General features: G+C 63.1%; 1 protein-coding gene across 1 annotated transcript; it reads left to right on the top strand.

Annotated features, from left to right (window-relative positions):
* Positions 1-3,980: 3,980 nt before the first annotated feature.
* Positions 3,981-17,264, top strand: MEF2B (myocyte enhancer factor 2B). The gene is given in 10 exon segments (XM_058858972.1): positions 3,981-4,171; positions 11,339-11,418; positions 11,527-11,730; positions 11,806-11,937; positions 12,731-12,893; positions 15,221-15,366; positions 15,762-15,770; positions 15,772-15,874; positions 15,962-16,046; positions 16,848-17,264. Coding segments are annotated over 9 exon segments (1,212 nt in total). The 5' UTR covers positions 3,981-4,171; positions 11,339-11,364; the 3' UTR covers positions 17,164-17,264.
* The last annotated feature ends 355 nt before the right edge of the window (positions 17,265-17,619 follow it).

Raw genomic sequence — 17,619 nt, 5'->3', positions numbered from 1 at the left:
CGGCCGGAGCCCTGCAGGACACACGGGGCTATTTTGAAATCCCGCCGTGTTGGCCTTGGCAGCAGCAGCAGTTTGGCTCCAGGCTCGTTTCCAGCATTTTTGGAAAGCGGGAGGGGGTGGTGGCAGTCCCTGGGACTTGGCTCCGAGTCCCCAGAGCAGCTCCTGGTGACGCCATCTCTGTCCCTTTGCCGTGTCCCGGACAGGGACAGAGCTCAGCGGTGTCACTTGGGGTGCAGCTCTCACCCCAGAGCACCCAGCACCTCAGGCTCCCCAAAATCCCAGGATTTGGGGGCAGGAAGAGCCTCAAGAGGGAGCTCAAAGCTTTGAAGCCGGGAAGGAGCCACCAGCCTGGGCACCCCCTGTCCCGGGGGGGGGGGTCCCTGTCCCCAAAACCGGGCTGGGAGTGACCCTGACCCGGGCTGGACCCTGGCAAGTCCGAGGTGAAGGAAGGACAGGACAGGACAGGGATGTCCCACACCCAAAAAGCCACCCCGAGTGTCCCCAGACTGTCCCAGGATGTGTCACCTCCGATCCTCCGGCGCTCCTGTTCTCCCCCCGCCACCTCCTGCTCGGGATCAATTCAGATTACGAGCGGGGATAATTAACACTCTGCTAATTGCGCTCTATAAATCACGAGCTTTAAAAGCAGCTCTAAGAAAGATGTCACGGCCTGAGAGCCTCATCCAAGAATTCCTCATTTCTCCAGGTTTTCCTCACGATTTTCCTGGGGCTGGGAGCCGGGACTGGACAAAAATGTCCCTGCTGTGAGGCTGGGTGGGACCTGAATTCCCTGATTTCCCTGAATTCCCTGAATTCCCTGAATTCCCTGAATTCCCTGATGTTCCCCTTTTCCCACCTGCTGCCCGGGAGTTCCTCTCATGGACCTGGAACCTGGGAATTGCATCGGTTCCCCCTGGCTGCTGATGGAGGGATCCCTGTGTGATCTCGGGAATCCCTGTGGGATCCCGGGAATCCCTGTGGGATCTCGGGAATCCCTGTGTGATCCCGGGAATCCCTGTGTGATCCCGGGAATCCCTGTGGGATCTCGGGAATCCCTGTGGGATCTCGGGAATCCCTGTGTGATCCCGGGAATCCCTGTGGGATCTCGGGAATCCCTGTGTGATCCCGGGAATCCCTGTGTGATCCCGGGAATCCCTGTGTGATCCCGGGAATCCCTGTGGGATCTCGGGAATCCCTGTGTGATCCCGGGAATCCCTGTGGGATCTCGGGAATCCCTGTGTGATCCCGGGAATCCCTGTGGGATCTCGGGAATCCCTGTGGGAACCCGGGAATCCCTGTGTGATCCCGGGAATCCCTGTGGGATCTCGGGAATCCCTGTGGGATCTCGGGAATCCCTGTGTGATCCCGGGAATCCCTGCACATTCCCGAGGGGCTGGAAGGGTCAGGATGTCCCACATGGCACCCACCGCGTGTCCTGGTGACCCCCGTGGCTCCAGGGTCTGATTTTGGGGTCCGGACATCCCCCGAACTCTGGAGCGAAGCGGCTCCTCCAGCCCGGCTCCTCCGCACATTCCCGCCGGGAATTCCGACTTCCAGCTCCGTTATTCCCTGCCCTCGGCCCCGGGCTGTCCCCGGCTCTGTCACCGGCAGCATCTGCCCCCCTTTTGTCCAACAAAGTCGCTTTGGGACATCCGCAGGCGCCATCCCCTGCTCCTCATCCTCATCCTCATCCCCTGCTCCTCATCCTCATCCTCATCCTCATCCCCTGCTCCTCAACCTCATCCTCATCCTCATCCCCTGCTCCTCATCCTCATCCTCATCCTCATCCTCATCCCCTGCTCCTCATCCTCATCCTCATCCTCATCCTCATCCTCATCCTCATCCTCATCCTCATCCTCATCCCCTGCTCCTCATCCTCATCCTCATCCTCATCCTCATCCTCATCCTCATCCTCATCCTCATCCTCATCCTCATCCCCTGCTCCTCATCCTCATCCTCATCTTCATCCTCATCCTCATCCTCATCCTCATCCTCATCCTCATCCTCATCCTCATCCTCATCCCCTGCTCCTCATCCTCATCCTCATCTTCATCCTCATCCTCATCCTCATCCTCATCCTCATCCTCATCCTCATCCTCATCCTCATCCTCATCCCCTGCTCCTCATCCTCATCCTCATCCCCTGCTCCTCATCCCCTGCTCCTCATCCTCATCCTCATCCTCATCCTCATCCTCATCCTCATCCTCATCCTCATCCTCATCCTCATCCTCATCCTCATCCTCATCCCCTGCTCCTCATCCCCTGCTCCTCATCCTCATCCTCATCCCCTGCTCCTGCTCCTCATCCTCATCCTCATCCTCATCCCCTGCTCCTCATCCTCATCCTCATCCCCTGCTCCTCATCCTCATCCTCATCCTCATCCTCATCCTCATCCTCATCCTCATCCTCATCCCCATCCCCATCCTCATCCTCATCCCCTGCTCCTCATCCTCATCCTCATCCTCATCCTCATCCTCATCCTCATCCTCATCCTCATCCCCTGCTCCTCATCCTCATCCTCATCCTCATCCCCTGCTCCTCATCCTCATCCTCATCCTCATCCTCATCCCCTGCTCCTCATCCTCATCCTCATCCTCATCCCCTGCTCCTCATCCTCATCCCCATCCTCATCCTCATCCCCTGCTCCTCATCCTCATCCTCATCCTCATTCCCTGCTCCTCATCCTCATCCTCATCCTCATCCTCGGCTTCCTGCCACCTCCCCCGGGCTGGGACTGGGACAGGGAATGGCAGCTCGGGATGTCCCCGGTGCTGCCAGGGCCGGGAGGGTGACACGGAGGTGTCGGGGTCCCGCTATTTAAATAAATTTAATTTATTATTAAATTATTTTATAATTTGTTATGAAATAAAAATGAAGGGGTGCCTTGGGTGTCCCCGTTTGGGGCGGGTGTTTTTTTCACCTTGGTTTTGTTGAGCCCTCGGTGACATTGGGGACCGCGAGAGTGACACCCCCCAAAACCCTGTGGCTGAAGGGGCTGGCGGTGCTGGGGGGGTCCCCTAAAACCACCTGGGGCACCTGGGGATCTGCCATGACCCAAACCCAGAGCCAGGTCCTGAAACTGCGCCCCAAAATCTCCATCTCAGCCCTGCCCGAACCCCACGGTGAGGGCTCAGCATCCCCCGGGACCCCCCGAAATTCACCCCATCCCAGGGCCCCAAATTCCCACAAACTCATCCGTGTCCTCCTCTCCAAACCCCCCATCCCAGCCCCCCGATCTCCTCATCCTCACCCCTGTTCCAGCCCCAAATTCCCACAAACTCATCCTCGTCCTCCTCTCCAAACCCCCCACCCCAGCCCCCTGATCTCCTCATCCTCACCCCTGTTCCAGCCCCAAATTCCCACAAACTCATCCTCGTCCTCCTCTCCAAACCCCCCATCCCAGCCCCCCGATCTCCTCATCCTCGCCCCTGTTCCAGCCCCCACATTTCCACAAACTCATCCGTGTCCTCCTCTCCAAACCCCCCATCCCAGCCCCCTGATCTCCTCATCCTCACCCCTGTTCCAGCCCCAAATTCCCACAAACTCATCCTCGTCCTCCTCTCCAAACCCCCCACCCCAATTCCCCTGGGCCCCCCAGCCTCGCCCCCATTCCTGCCCCCACATTCCCACAAACTCATCCACGCCCTTCCCTGCCGAATCCCATCCTCCCCCAGATCCCTCCAGCGCCAATCCCATCCCAGTTTCCCCAAATCCCCCCGAAATCCCCCCCAAATCCCCCGAAATCCCCCCCAAATCCCCCCCAAATCCCCCCAAACCCCGCAATGTTCCCCATCCCCGCACGCCCCGAAACCTCCCTGGCCCCGCCCCTTCCCCTTAACCCCGCCCCTCACCCGCTAGGGGGCGTGGCTATGCAAATTCACACCCGCCTTTAGCCAATGGCAGAGCAGCTCGGCTGCTGTATGCAAATATCCGGGCGGGGTGGGCGGGGTTATGCAAATGTCACCGGCGCTGCTCGGGCAGGCGGCGGCAGCTCCGGGGACACGAACGGGACCGGGACCGACACCGGGACCAGCACCGGGACCGACACCGGGACCGACACCGGGATCAGCACCGGGACCAGCACCGGGACGAGCACCGGAGCCTCCCCGGCTCCTCTGCAGCGCCGGGGCAGCCGCGGCCGAGCGGGCGAAGAGGAAGCGCCGCTGCCCAGGTGCGTGTCCGGCACGGTCGGGGGGGTGGTCCCGGTGCCGGCGGGACCGGTGGGACCGGGACCGGTGGGACCGAGGCGAGGGGACAGTGACAAACCTCAGCAGCGCTGTCTCCTCCGTTCCGCTCCACCGGGGCTCCGTCCGCACCGTCGGGGCTCACGGGCAGGGGGAACGGGGCCGGGCCGGGGAGGGGCCGGTGCGGCCGGGCCGGCGCCCGGCGGGCTGCTCTGGGCACGGCGGAGCCTCGGCCCCCGCCCCGCCGTCTCGGGATGGCGGGCTATAAAAAGCCCTGTGGTTTGCGCCGAGCTCGGGGTGGTTATTTTTACTCGTGTCTGTGCAGGGAGGAACGCCCGGGTTTAACCCAAAAGTGCAGCCTGGGTGGCAGCCGCCCTGTCCCGGCCCCGCCGCCACCTCCCCGCCGCCCCCGGGCCTTTGGGGGCTGGGGCTGAGCTCAGGGCGCGGGGGGAAACTGAGGCACGGCACTGGCGGGTTGTAGTGGTGGCGGTGACAGCGCGCCTGGTCACCCCTGATGGCAGTGTCACTGTCACTGTCACTACTGGGGTGGCACGGCGGCCCCCGGCTCCTTCCCCGCTCCCAGCAGGGGACGGGACACGGCCACGGCTCCTGCCAGCGGCATCTCCAGCCTGGTGGCACTTCCATGTGCCATCTCCAGCCTGGTGGCACCTCCATGTGCCATCTCCAGCCTGGTGGCACCTCCATGTGCCATCTCCAGCCTGGTGGCACCTCCAGGGTGTCCCTGTGCACCTGGATCGCCCTGCCACCCGTGGAGAGCAAGGTGGATCCTCTGGCAGAGGAACCCTGTCCCTGTCCCTGTCCCTGTCCCTGTCCCATCCCTGTCCCTGTCCCATCCCTGTCCCTGTTCCTGTCCCTGTCCCATCCCTGTCCCTGTCCCTGTCCCTGTCCCTGTCCCTGTCCCTGTCCCTGTCCCATCCCTGTCCCTGTCCCATCCCTGTCCCTGTCCCTGTCCCTGTCCCTGTCCCTGTCCCATCCCTGTCCCTGTCCCATCCCTGTCCCTGTCCCTGTCCCTGTCCCTGTCCCTGTCCCGTCCCTGTCCCTGTCCCTGTCCCTGTCCCATCCCTGTCCCTGTCCCATCCCTGTCCCATCCCTGTCCCTGTCCCTGTCCCTGTCCCTGTCCCTGTCCCTGTCCCTGTCCCTGTCCCTGTCCCTGTCCCATCCCTGTCCCTGTCCCTGTCCCTGTCCCTGTCCCTGTCCCTGTCCCTGTCCCTGTCCCATCCCTGTCCCATCCCTGTCCCTGTCCCTGTCCCTGTCCCTGTCCCTGTCCCTGTCCCTGTCCCTGTCCCATCCCTGTCCCTGTCCCTGTCCCTGTCCCATCCCTGTCCCTGTCCCATCCCTGTCCCATCCCTGTCCCTGTCCCTGTCCCTGTCCCTGTCCCTGTCCCTGTCCCTGTCCCTGTCCCTGTCCCTGTCCCATCCAGGAGGTTTTTACTCCTTTAATGGGAGCAGCTTTCCCAGCGCTGCCGGCTCTGAGGTTTCCCAGGGAATGAATTCCCGTGGAAGCTCGGGATGAGCAGGAAAGCCGGGCTGGGACCGCGGGCTGTGCCCCCAGGGGACCCCCACGGGCACGGGCTGGGAAAGGAGCGTGGGTGACCCGTCCGGACATCCCGGTCCTGGCCCTTTTCCATGTCCCCGCTGCCAGCCGGCCGCGTCAGCCTGACGTGTGCGGAGATCTGGGGGCCAGGAGGGGCAGAGGTGGGCGCAGGCCTCGGGTCTCCTTCAGGATATCGAACATTCCCGGTCACCTCCAAGCCCAGAGCATCCCAAAAAAGTGGTTTTGGGAAACTTTGGGAGGCTTCGGTGCAGAGGGCCAGGGATCATCCCAGCGGTGAGAGGGCTGGGAAGCCTGGCACGCTGCAGTGGCAGGACCCAGAAGGATTTGAGGGGAAACCGGGTTCATTTTAACCCCTTGAATTCCCTTCCTCTTCCCAAAAATCCCAGCGGGATCATCAGGAGCAAGCCAGGTCTGTGAGCCAGGCAGCCCTGAGTGCCCCCAGCATCAACCGGGCATCAATTCCCAAATTAATTCCCAGCTGTGGCCTGGGGCAGCCAAATCCCATGGGAATTGCGAGTTTCTTCCCTCGGATGTGGCATCCTCCGAGCCCCAGTGGCGCTCTGGGACTGGAGGGGGGGTCCCCGTGTCCATCCATCCCCCCGAGGGCCGCGTTTTTGGGGGTCCTTTCAATCCTTCCTCGTTCCACACACTCATTTTGGAACCGGAAAGCCTCCGCCCATCGGCACCGGGACTTTCGCTCTGTGTCACCCCCGCGGTGACAGCGACAGCGAGGTGGCAGCGGGGCCGGGGGCTGCCCGTGTCCCCCCCGAGCCCGGGCACAAAACTTTTGGGGTTTCGTGGGTGATGTTTGAGAATTGGGGGGTTCCCAAAAATCCCTCAGAGCCCCATCCCCACCTTTCCCCTATTTCCCAGCTGGCTCCTCCTGCCTCTCCCAGTCCCCGCTGGTTTGTACTGGTCGCTTGTTTAAACAACCTATAAAAAGCAGAAAGGCCCGGCAGAAACTCCGAGCTCAACTTTGACTTTTCCCCGTGCTCGGGATGCTGCTCGCACCAGCTCAGCCGTTCCCAGGGGATCTCCGGGATCCAAAATCCAGCCAGGGCTGGGTTTGTCCCTCCGCTCCTTCAATCCCCGTTTTAAATCTCCATTTCAATCCCCGTTTTTAATCTCCATTTCCATCCTCGTTGCCCTGCCGCTTCCAGCATCATCCCCGCCCTCCTGTGGGATTTCGCTGCTCCTGGCTCAGATTTTCCCCTCCCTCGCCGTGAAGGATGGGATGGAAACTCTTTCTCCCCACTTTAATCATTGTTTTTCCTCCACCAAAACGCTTTTCGGGAGCTGCCACCCGCTCGATAACCCTCCTTGTCCCGCCCAATTGCCCCCAGCCCTCAGATTTGCAGCAAAACCTCCCCAATTTGGTAAAAACAACCTTTTCCTCCACTTTTTGTGCTTCATGGGGGGATGAATCCCTGGGGAGCTCCGAGATCCCAACTCGGGGGTGTTTTAGGGGAGCGCTCAGACCCCAGAGCAGCTTTTTCCCTTTAATGCCTCACCTGCTTGGATTTTAGGATAAATCCGGTGGCTGGAAGATCTCTGGGATCATCCCAGGGGTGTAAAGGTGTTGGAGGCAGTGCTGGGGGCTCCGTTGTGGTTCAGGGAACATCACAATGACTCCCCTGGGATCCGTTTGGCCTCAGCTCGCTAATTAGGAACCGAAATTCGGAATTTACACCCCCTGGAGCTGTGTAAATACCCCCGAAAGGCTCATTAATCCAGGGGGTTAATTATAACCCCGATCCCAGCTCGGGATGATCCTCACTGTGGGTGCTGGATCTCCCGGAGCAGGGAGAGGCAGAAATCTCCTGTCTGGAAAGTTTGGGATCCCTGGAGCGCTGGGATTTGTCGGGATGACACGCTCAGGGCACATCCAGAGTGTCCCCGTGGTGGGGACAATGCCAGGAGGGGCTCTGGGCTCCACGAGACCTCCCTGGGTGCTGGATTCTCCTGGGAATCAGGTTCTATCCTGGTTCTATCATGATTCCATCCTGGTTCCGTCCCAGTTCCATCTTGCTTCCATCTTGGTTCTGTCCTGGTTCCATCCTGGTTCCATCCTGGTTCCATCCTGGTTCCATCCAAATTCCATCCCAATTCCATCCCGGTTCCATCCTGGTTCCGTCTTGGTTTCATCCCGGTTCTATCCTGATTCCATCCTGGTTCCATCCCAATTCCATCCCAATTCCATCCCAATTCCATCCTGGTTCTGTCCTGGGTCCATCCCGATCCCATCCTGGTTCCATCCTGGTTCTGTCCTGGTTCTGTCCTGGTTCCATCCTGATTCCACCCCAATTCCATCCCAATTCCATCCCAATTCCATCCCAATTCCATCCCAATTCCATCCTGGCCCGGAGGTGCCAAGGCCGGTGATGTCACTCCTGGATCATTTTATCCCAATTAAAACCCAGATTAAAATCCCAATTAAAATCCCCCCTCCCCTCCCAGCCCTTCGCTCCTGTCCCGGGGGGTCCCGGAGGTGGCCGAGGTGACACCGAGTGGCGCCTCCCTGGTGCCACCTCACGCTCCGGTGGCCACGGTGGCCTGGCCGTGTCCCCAGGGCTCCGGGAGCTCTTGCACGAGGCCTCGGCCGCTTCTCCTGGTGCCGAGAATCCCAACCTGGAGAGTCCTTGGATCCCCTGGATCACCTGGATTGACAGGGATGTGGCTCTGCTTCCTCTGGACTCCCTCCACTGCCTTCCAGGACCTTCTCAGAATCATCCCATGGGTGCTGGAAACTTCCAGGACCTTCTCAGCATCATCCTGTAGGAGCTGGAACCTTTCAGGACCTTCTCAGCATCATCCTGTAGGGGCTGGAACCTTTCAGGACCTTCTCAGCATCATCCCATGGGTGCTGGAACCTTCCAGGACCGGCATCCAAGGATCTATGGGGGATTGTCCCCAGGCAAATCCTTGGAATTATTTCATGTCCCCACTTCAGGTGGGGGAGACAAGCATGGATCCATGGATCCATCCATCCATCATCCATCCATCCATGGATCTGTCCATCCATCATCCATCCATCCATCCATCCATCATCCATCCATCCATCCATCCATCATCCATCCATCCATCCATCCATCCATCCATCCATCCATCCATCATCCATCATCCATCCATCCATCCATCATCCATCCATCCATGGATCCATCCATGGATCCATCCATCCATCCATCCATCATCCATCCATCCATCCATCCATGGATTCCATCCATCATCCATCATCCATGGATCCATGGATCTGTCCATCCATCCATCCATCCATCCATCATCCATCATCCATCCATCATCCATCCATCCATCCATCCATCCATCATCCATCCATCATCCATCCATCCATCCATCCATCATCCATCATCCATCCATCCATCATCCATCATCCATCCATCCATCATCCATCATCCATCCATCATCCATCCATCCATCCATCATCCATCCATCCATCATCCATCCATCATCCATCCATCATCCATCCATCCATCCATCCATCCATCATCCATCCATCATCCATCATCCATCCATCCATCCATCCATCATCCATCCATCATCCATCCATCCATCCATCCATCATCCATCATCCATCCATCCATCCATCCATCCATCATCCATCCATCATCCATCCATCCATCCATCCATCCATCATCCATCCATCCATCCATCCATCCATCATCCATCCATCATCCATCATCCATCCATCCATCATCCATCATCCATCCATCCATCCATCCATCATCCATCCATCATCCATCATCCATCATCCATCATCCATCCATCCATCCATCCATCATCCATCCATCCATCCATCCATCATCCGTCCATCATCCATCCATCCATCATCCATCCATCCATCCATCATCCATCCATCCATCCATCATCCATCCATCATCCATCATCCATCATCCATCCATCCATCCATCATCCATCATCCATCATCCATCATCCATCATCCATCATCCATCCGTCCATCCATCCATCATCCATCCATCCATCATCCATCCATCCATCCATCATCCATCCATCCATCCATCCATCCATCCATCATCCATCCATCATCCATCCATCCATCATCCATCCATCATCCATCATCCATCATCCATCCATCCATCCATCATCCATCCATCATCCATCCATCATCCATCCATCCTCTCCATCCATCCATGGATTCCATCCATCCCCTCCATCCATCCCCAACTCCAGACCCCCAAACCCCCCCAAGGCTGAGCCCGTGCAGGGTCACGGGGGGGTCACGGGGCGAGCACCCCCTGTCCCCAGATGGAACCCCCTGGCACGGGGACCCTCGGGATGTCCCCAGGGAGCGCCGCAGGTGTCGCAGCCGGGAGGAGCCCGGCAAACACCCCGGGGATGGTTGGGAACGGGAAAACCTCTCCTTTTCCACCAGGGAATTCTCAGCCCTTTCCGGCGGGGCCGGGGTGGTCCTGGCACCCCCCAGGACCTCGAGGGGGGGGGGTCGTGCGTGGGTTTGGGGACACAGGGTGGCAGCGGGGCCGTGGGAACGGCAGCGCAATTTCCTTCCATAAATTAAAATTAGTTTTGATCAGCTAAAAATAGCAGCCGAGCACGATGGTGAAATGGCAGCGAGCTCCGAGAGGGGGAAGCGGGACACGCCGAGGGCACCGGGGCACCGGAGAGTCCCCAACTGCACCCCTGGCACCCAGCCTGGCATTGAGGGGGGGGCTTCTGACCCAGTTGGGGGGTCCCAAAATTATCCCCAGCACGGAGCTGCTTCCCTGCCCCGCTCCTGCCCCTCCTTTGGGGACAGCAGGGACAGAGCCAGGCCAGCTCTGTCCCCAAATCCCATTGGGGGACACCTTGGTGCCATCTTGGTGGCGTTTGGGGGATTTTGGGGTGGTTCAGAGGGTGGGATTTGGGGTGGGGGTGGCAGTAGCGGGGGTGGTCCCAGAGCTGTGACACCAGGGTGGCACCGGAGGGTCACCAGCCCCGTGGCGCTGCCCCAGGAGCGGGTGGGTGGTTTCACTTTGCTGGCTCCTCCTGCAGCCACTTCCTGGCCCGCCAGTGGCCGAGGTCAAATTTAGTCTGCTGGAGCTTGAAAAAAAAAAAAGATTAAAAAAAAACCCCAAAACCGACCCAAATTTAAACCTAAAACCAACCCTTTTGTCTGAGGGACCCTCCCCGCAGCCAACCCGACCCCCTTTAAAGCGCCCTCCCCGTCCCACGGAGCAGCTTCGGGAGCAGCCTCGGAGCGACCCCTCGGGTTTGGGATGAAAACTCTGATCCCAAAATCCCGCTGAAGGATTTGGGATCCCGCTCTGCTGCCGACACCCAGAGGTGCTCGGGGGTCCCGTGGGGTGATGAATTGGGGTGGCCGGGCAAGGCCAAAGGGATTTTTTTCCCCTCTAACCCAGCAGAATTTCCCATTTTTCCCCCCATTTTCCGCTTGGCCACCATCTTCACAGAAGAAATGACCGAACTTCCTCCGAAAATTGATTTTTTTGCGGCAGCCAAACTTATTTTTGGCGGTGCTGGGGCGGACGCTGGCTGGGGACAGCCCCGAGGGCTGCGAGGCTCAGGAGTTTCTCACTCTCTTCCAGCCCCAAACCCAGCGGAGGAGGCGAAAATGGGCCGGAAAAAAATCCAGATCAGCCGGATTTTGGACCAGCGGAACCGCCAGGTAGGGGCCGCTCGGGTGGGGACAAACAGGATGGGGAGCACCCCTTGGGGGGAGAATTTTTGGGAGAACTCGGAGCCGGATTTTTGCGGGGGGGGGTGCCCATCTCAGGTGACCTTCACCAAGCGGAAATTCGGGCTGATGAAGAAGGCGTACGAGCTGAGCGTGCTGTGCGACTGCGAGATCGCCCTCATCATCTTCAACAGCACCAACCGCCTGTTCCAGTACGCCAGCACCGACATGGACAAGGTGCTGCTCAAGTACACCGAGTACAGCGAGCCCCACGAGAGCCGCACCAACTCCGACATCCTCGAGGTAGCGGCCGGGGGGCGACCCCCGGGACCCCCGCGGTGCCCGCAGGGACCCCGCTCATCGTCGCCCTCCCCGCAGACGCTGAAGCGCAAAGGGTTGGGGCTGGAGAGCCACGAGCTGGAGCTGGAGGAGGCTCCGGAGCCGCCCGGGGACAAGGGGAGAAGGCTCGGGGAGGGCGTGGATCTGGCGCTGGCGCGGCCCAGGTTTTATGTGAGTGGCTGGTGAAGGTCCCCGAGGGTCGCGTCCTGTCCCTGTCCGGGGTTTTTTGGTTTGGCCTGAGGAGTTCTGAGGGTCCCCACGCCTGCCTTGACTTCTGTCGGGTCCCCAAGGTTCCCGAGTGTCCCCATCCCCTCGTTGTCCTTCATCTCTGTCTCTCCCTGCAGTCTTGAGAGTCCCCACAAATCCCCGAGGGTCGCTGTCCCTGAGCCCTGTGTGTCCCTGAGGGTCCCCAAGGGTCCCGAGGGTCGCTGTCCCTGAGCCCTGTGTGTCCCCGAGGGTCCTCGAGGGTCCCCAAGGGTCCCGAGAGTCGCTGTCCCTGACCCCAGAGTGTCCCCGAGGGTCCCCGAGGGTCCCCGAGGGTCCCCGTCCCTGAGCCTTGTGTGTCCCTGAGGGTCCCGAGGTTCCCGAGGGTCGCTGTCCCTGAGCCCTGTGTGTCCCCGAGGGTCCCCGAGGGGTCCCGAGGGTCGCTGTTCCTGAGCCCTGTGTGTCCCCGAGGGTCCCCGAGGGTCCCGAGGGTCGCTGTCCCTGAGCCCTGTGTGTCCCCGAGGGTCCTCGAGGTTCCCGAGGGTCTCTGTCCCTGAGTCCTGTGTGTCCCCGAGGGTCCCGAGGGTCCCCAAGGGTCTCCAAGAGTCTCTGTCCCTGACCTCAGAGTGTCCCCGAGGGTCCCCGAGGGTCCCGAGGTTCCCGAGGGTCGCTGTCCCTGAGCCCTGTGTGTCCCCGAGGGTCCCCAAGGGTCCCGAGGGTCCCGAGGGTCGCTGTCCCTGACCCCAGAGTGTCCCCGCAGAGCCCGGTGTCCCTGCCCGAGGCCGCCTACGGCTGCTCCCCGCCGGGCACCGACAGCTCCCTGGGCAGCGCCAGCAGCTCCCCGCAGGGCCAGGGCCGCTCTCCTGCCTTCAGAGCCACCGCCCCAAAGCCACCGGGACGGTCCCCAGGGCCACTGACCCCAGGTAGGCTCGGGCCCCTCCGCCGGGGACACTGCGGGGGGAGGGACCCTGCCAGGGGTGTCCTGTCCCCGACCTGGGCACCCCGACACTGCCCTGGGACACCCCAACACTGCCCTGGGCACCCCAACACTGCCCTGGGCACCCCATCACCACCCTGGGCACCCCGTCACTGCCCTGGGCGCCCCGTCACTGCCCTGGGCACCCCGACACTGCCCTGGACACCCCGACACTGCCCTGGGCACCCCATCCCCACCCTGGGCACCCCGTCACTGCCCTGGGCACCCCGACACTGCCCTGGGCACCCCATCACTGCCCTGGGCACCCCGACACTGCCCTGGGCACCCCATCACTGCCCCGGACACCCCGACACTGCCCTGGGCACCCCGACACTGCCCTGGGCACCCCATCACTGCCCCGGACACCCTATCACTGCCCTGGACACCCCATCACCACCCTGGGCACCCCATCACTGCCCTGGGCACCCCGACACTGCCCTGGGCACCCCATCACTGCCCCGGACACCCCGACACTGCCCCGGACACCCCGACACTGCCCTGGGCACCCCGACACTGCCCTGGGCACCCCAACACTGCCCTGGGCACCCCATCACTGCCCTGGACACCCCATCCCCACCCTGGGCACCCCATCACCACCATGGATACCCCGACACTGCCCTGGACACCCCATCACTGCCCTGGACACTCCATCACCATCATGGATACCCTGACACTGCCCTGGACACCCCATCACCACCATGGATACCCCGACACTGCCCTGGGCACCCCGACACTGCCCTTGGCACCCCGACACTGCCCTGAACACCCCGACACTGCCCTGGACACTTCGTTCCCGACATGGACACCCCATCACCACTCTGGGCACCCCGACACTGCCCTGGGCACCCCGACACTGCCCTGGGCACCCCATCATCACCCTGGGCACCCCAACACTGCCCTGGGCACCCCATCCCCACCCTGGGCACCCCGACACTGCCCTGGGCACCCCGACACTGCCCTGGGCACCCCATTCCCGACATGGGCACCCCATCCCCACCACGGATACCCTGTCACCACCATGGACACCCCATCACCACCCTGGAAACCCTATCACTGCCCTGGGCACCCCATCACCACCATGGACACCTCGTTCCCGACATGGACACCCCACCATGGACACCCTATCCCCACCTATGATATTCTGACCCTTCCATGGGCACCCCATTCCCAGCACGGCCACCCCATCCCTTCCATGGCCACTCCGTCCCTTCCACAGCCACCCGGTCCCCACCACGAGCCCCCCCGCGGGGATTTTCCCAGCCGGGCCCCGCATGCAAAGCTCCGGTCCCGGGGACTTACCGGGAGCGGGCCCGGGGCGGCTGCGTGGGCAGGAGCGGTGCGGCAGCTGTGGAAACACCGGCCCGGTGTCCCTCCAGCTGCTTCCTGAGCCCTGCCAGCGGCTGTCCCCTCACCCTGTGCCCGTGGCTGTCCCCTCACCCTGTGCCCACAGCTGTCCCCTCATCCCCTGCCACCGGCTGTCCCCTCACCCTGTGCCCACAGCTGTCCCCTCACCCCCTGCCAGCGGCTGTCCCCTCACCCTGTGCCCGTGGCTGTCCCCTCACCCTGTGCCCGTGGCTGTCCCCCTCACCCTGTGCCAGCGGCTGTCCCCTCACCCTGTGCCAGCGGCTGTCCCCTCACCCTGTGCCCACAGCTGTCCCCTCACCCTGTGCCCACAGCTGTCCCCTCACCCTGTGCCCGTGGCTGTCCCCTCACCCTGTGCCCACAGCTGTCCCCTCACCCTGTGCCACCGGCTGTCCCCTCACCCTGTGCCCACAGCTGTCCCCTCACCCCCCTGCCAGCGGCTGTGCCCTCACCCTGTGCCCACAGCTGTCCCCTCACCCCCTGCCCGCATCTCCCTGCGGTGGGGCACAGCCACAGGGTGACAGAAAAACAGCTAAAACCCCCCAAAACTCGGCTTGAAACCAGAGGAAACCTTCCCGGGGTGGGATGTTGGGATGGATGGGGACACCCGCACCCCAAATCCTTGCGTGGGGACATTGCCAGGGGACATCCCAGCAGCTTTGCAGCCCCCGTCCCCCTCCCTGTGGCCCCGGAGCCACATCCAGCCACCGCCTTGGCGTGTCACCTCCTGTCACAGCCCGTGGCCACAGCCCAGGTGGCCCAGGGAGGAGGAAGTGGCTTTTCCGGAGCGCGGCACCGTGCAGGCACACACGGCTGCCCTCGCCTCCGGGGCCACCGCGGCCACCGCGGCCACGGCCACGGGGATCCCCCCGAGGATCATCCGCGTCCCCCTCCTGTCCCCGTGTCCCCCAGGTCTCAGCTACCCCCTGTTCCCTGCCGCCAGCCTGAGCCGCGCCCTGGCCACCAAGACGCCCCCGCCGCTGTTCCTGGGGGCCGAGGGCCGGCGTGGCGAGTCCCAGGGCAGCTTGGCGAGCGGCCGGAGCGGCGGCAGCGCAGCGGTGAGTGAGAACTGTCCCCAAAGCCACACGGGTGTCCCCCTCCCCAAATCCCGCTCCTCCCATCCTCCCCGTCCTCCGGGGCTTTGCTGGGGGGCTCGGGGAGGGGTCCCCCCGGGTGTTTATGGGGACACGAAACCTATTTGGGGGTCCCCCCGGGGGTTTGGGACACAAAACCTATTTGGGGTCCCCCCGGGTGTTGGGGACACAAAACCTATTTGGGGGTCCCCCCGGGGATTTGGGGACACAAAACCTATTTATTTGGGGTCCCCCCGGGTGTTTGGGGACACAAAACCTATTTGGGGTCCCCCCGGGGGTTTGGGGACACAAAACCTATTTGGGGTCCCCCCGAGGGTTTGGGGACACAAAACCTATTTGGGGTCCCCCATTTCCCGCAGCGGCCGCTGTAACCCCGCCCTGCAGACCCTGAGCCCCGTGCTCAGCCCGGGCAGCTCCAGCCTCCCGAGCCACGGCCTCGCCGGTTTCTCCTTCCTCAGCCCGGCCCCGGCGGGTGAGTCCCCGGTCCCCCGGCCCGGGGACAGCGCTGTCCCCTCCGTTGGTCCCCTCCCCGCTCACCGCTGCCCCTCTCACCCCGCAGATTTTGGGGCTGGAGAGGTCCCGCCGCCCCCCGGGTTCCTGCAGCCCCCGGCGTGGCAGCACCCCCGGGATGTGACAGCGCTGGGGTGAGGACAGGGGGACAGGAGGACAGGGGGGGACAGGGGGACAGGGGGGGACGGGGGGGACGGGGGGGACGGGGGGGACAGGGGGGACAGGGGGACAGGGGGACAGGGGGACAGGGGGACAGGGGGACGGGGGGACAGGGGGGACGGGGGGACAGGGGGACGGGGGGGGGACAGGGGGGCAAGGGGGGGGACAGGGGGGGACAGGGGGGACAGGGGGGGACGGGGGGGACCGGGGGGGACAGGGGGGACCAGGGGGGGACAGGAGGGGACAGGGGGACAGGGGGACGGGGGGGGACAGGGGGACAAGGGGGGGACAGGGGGGGACAAGGGGTGACAAGGCGGGGATGAGATGGCAGCACTGGGGTGAGGACAGGAGGGACAGAGGGGGACAGGGGGGACAGGGGTGACAAGGCGGGGATGAGATGGCAGCACTGGGGTGAGGACGGGTGGCCCTGGGGTGGGGACAGCAGGGACAAGGCGAGGATGAGCCCATTCTGCTGCACCCCACGGGTGTCACCTCCCAGCCACGGGCGCTGCTGGCACCCAAGGCCAGCCCCCCACCCACCAGGGTGGTCTTGGGGGCCACCCCCGAAGCACCCCCATATTCCCAGCCGGATTCCCCCATGGATCTTGTCCCCATGTCCCCCTTTGTGTCACACTCCAGGCTCCCACCAGCCGCGTGGGCACCCGCCCAGTGCCCAACTGGGCCGGAACCAGTCCAGGACAGGAATTTGGGGTGAAAAGGGGATACCCAGCAGGGCTCACGTGGAGACTCCCTCACCCCCTCCCCTCTCGCCCCAGGGCCAGCAGCCGGATTGTCCCCTCGGAGGAGCCAGCCGCTGTCCCCGGCGCGTCCCCGCAGCACCAGCCCGTCAGCATCAAATCCGAGCGGGTGTCGCCGGGGCTGGGCTGTCCCCCGGGCACCCTCCAGCCCTCCCTGAGCAGCCTGGCGTCCCTCAGCGAAGCCCCCCGAGCCCCCGGAGACCTCCAGCCCCGCGATGATTTCTCCAAGGCCTTTCCTCCCCCGGCGCTGGGGCCGCCGCGGCCGCTGCCGGAGGAGCAGAGGGTCCCTGTCCCCACGCGGAGGGGACAGCCCGTGGACGTTTGGCACAGATAGCGAGGCCGGCGGGGTGCGGGGAGGGGGAAAACCCTGCTTGGGGGAGCAGCCCCCCGCTTCTTCCCCATCCTCAGCCCCTCGGGAACCCCCCCCGTGCAGCAGCGGTGACACCTGCAGTGTGGCTGTCCCCCCACCCTGGGGGCTGCAGCTCCTCGAGACCCCCCCACCCCCCGATCCCCGGAGCCCCCCAAACGCCACCGAGCCCCCTCCTTTCAGCTCTGCCCGCCCTGCGGGGTGAGGAGCCCGGCGCTGTCGGGGTGTCCCCGCCCGTCCTTGCGGCTGTCCCCGCGCCAGCCGCGTGTCCCCGGGAGTGGCTGGCGAGTGCCACGCGGTGGCAGCAGGACTGAGAGCACCGGCAGCGGCCCCGAGCCCGCAGCCCCCGGCCCAATTCCGCCTCCAGAGGGGACAAGGGACAGGGGACAGGCGGGGTGGGGGGTGTCGCCTCCCCCGCTCAGC

Source organism: Poecile atricapillus, chromosome 28, assembly GCF_030490865.1.
Source record: "Poecile atricapillus isolate bPoeAtr1 chromosome 28, bPoeAtr1.hap1, whole genome shotgun sequence".
Lineage (NCBI taxonomy): Eukaryota > Metazoa > Chordata > Aves > Passeriformes > Paridae > Poecile > Poecile atricapillus.
This window is presented reverse-complemented; position numbering and strand designations above follow the sequence as displayed.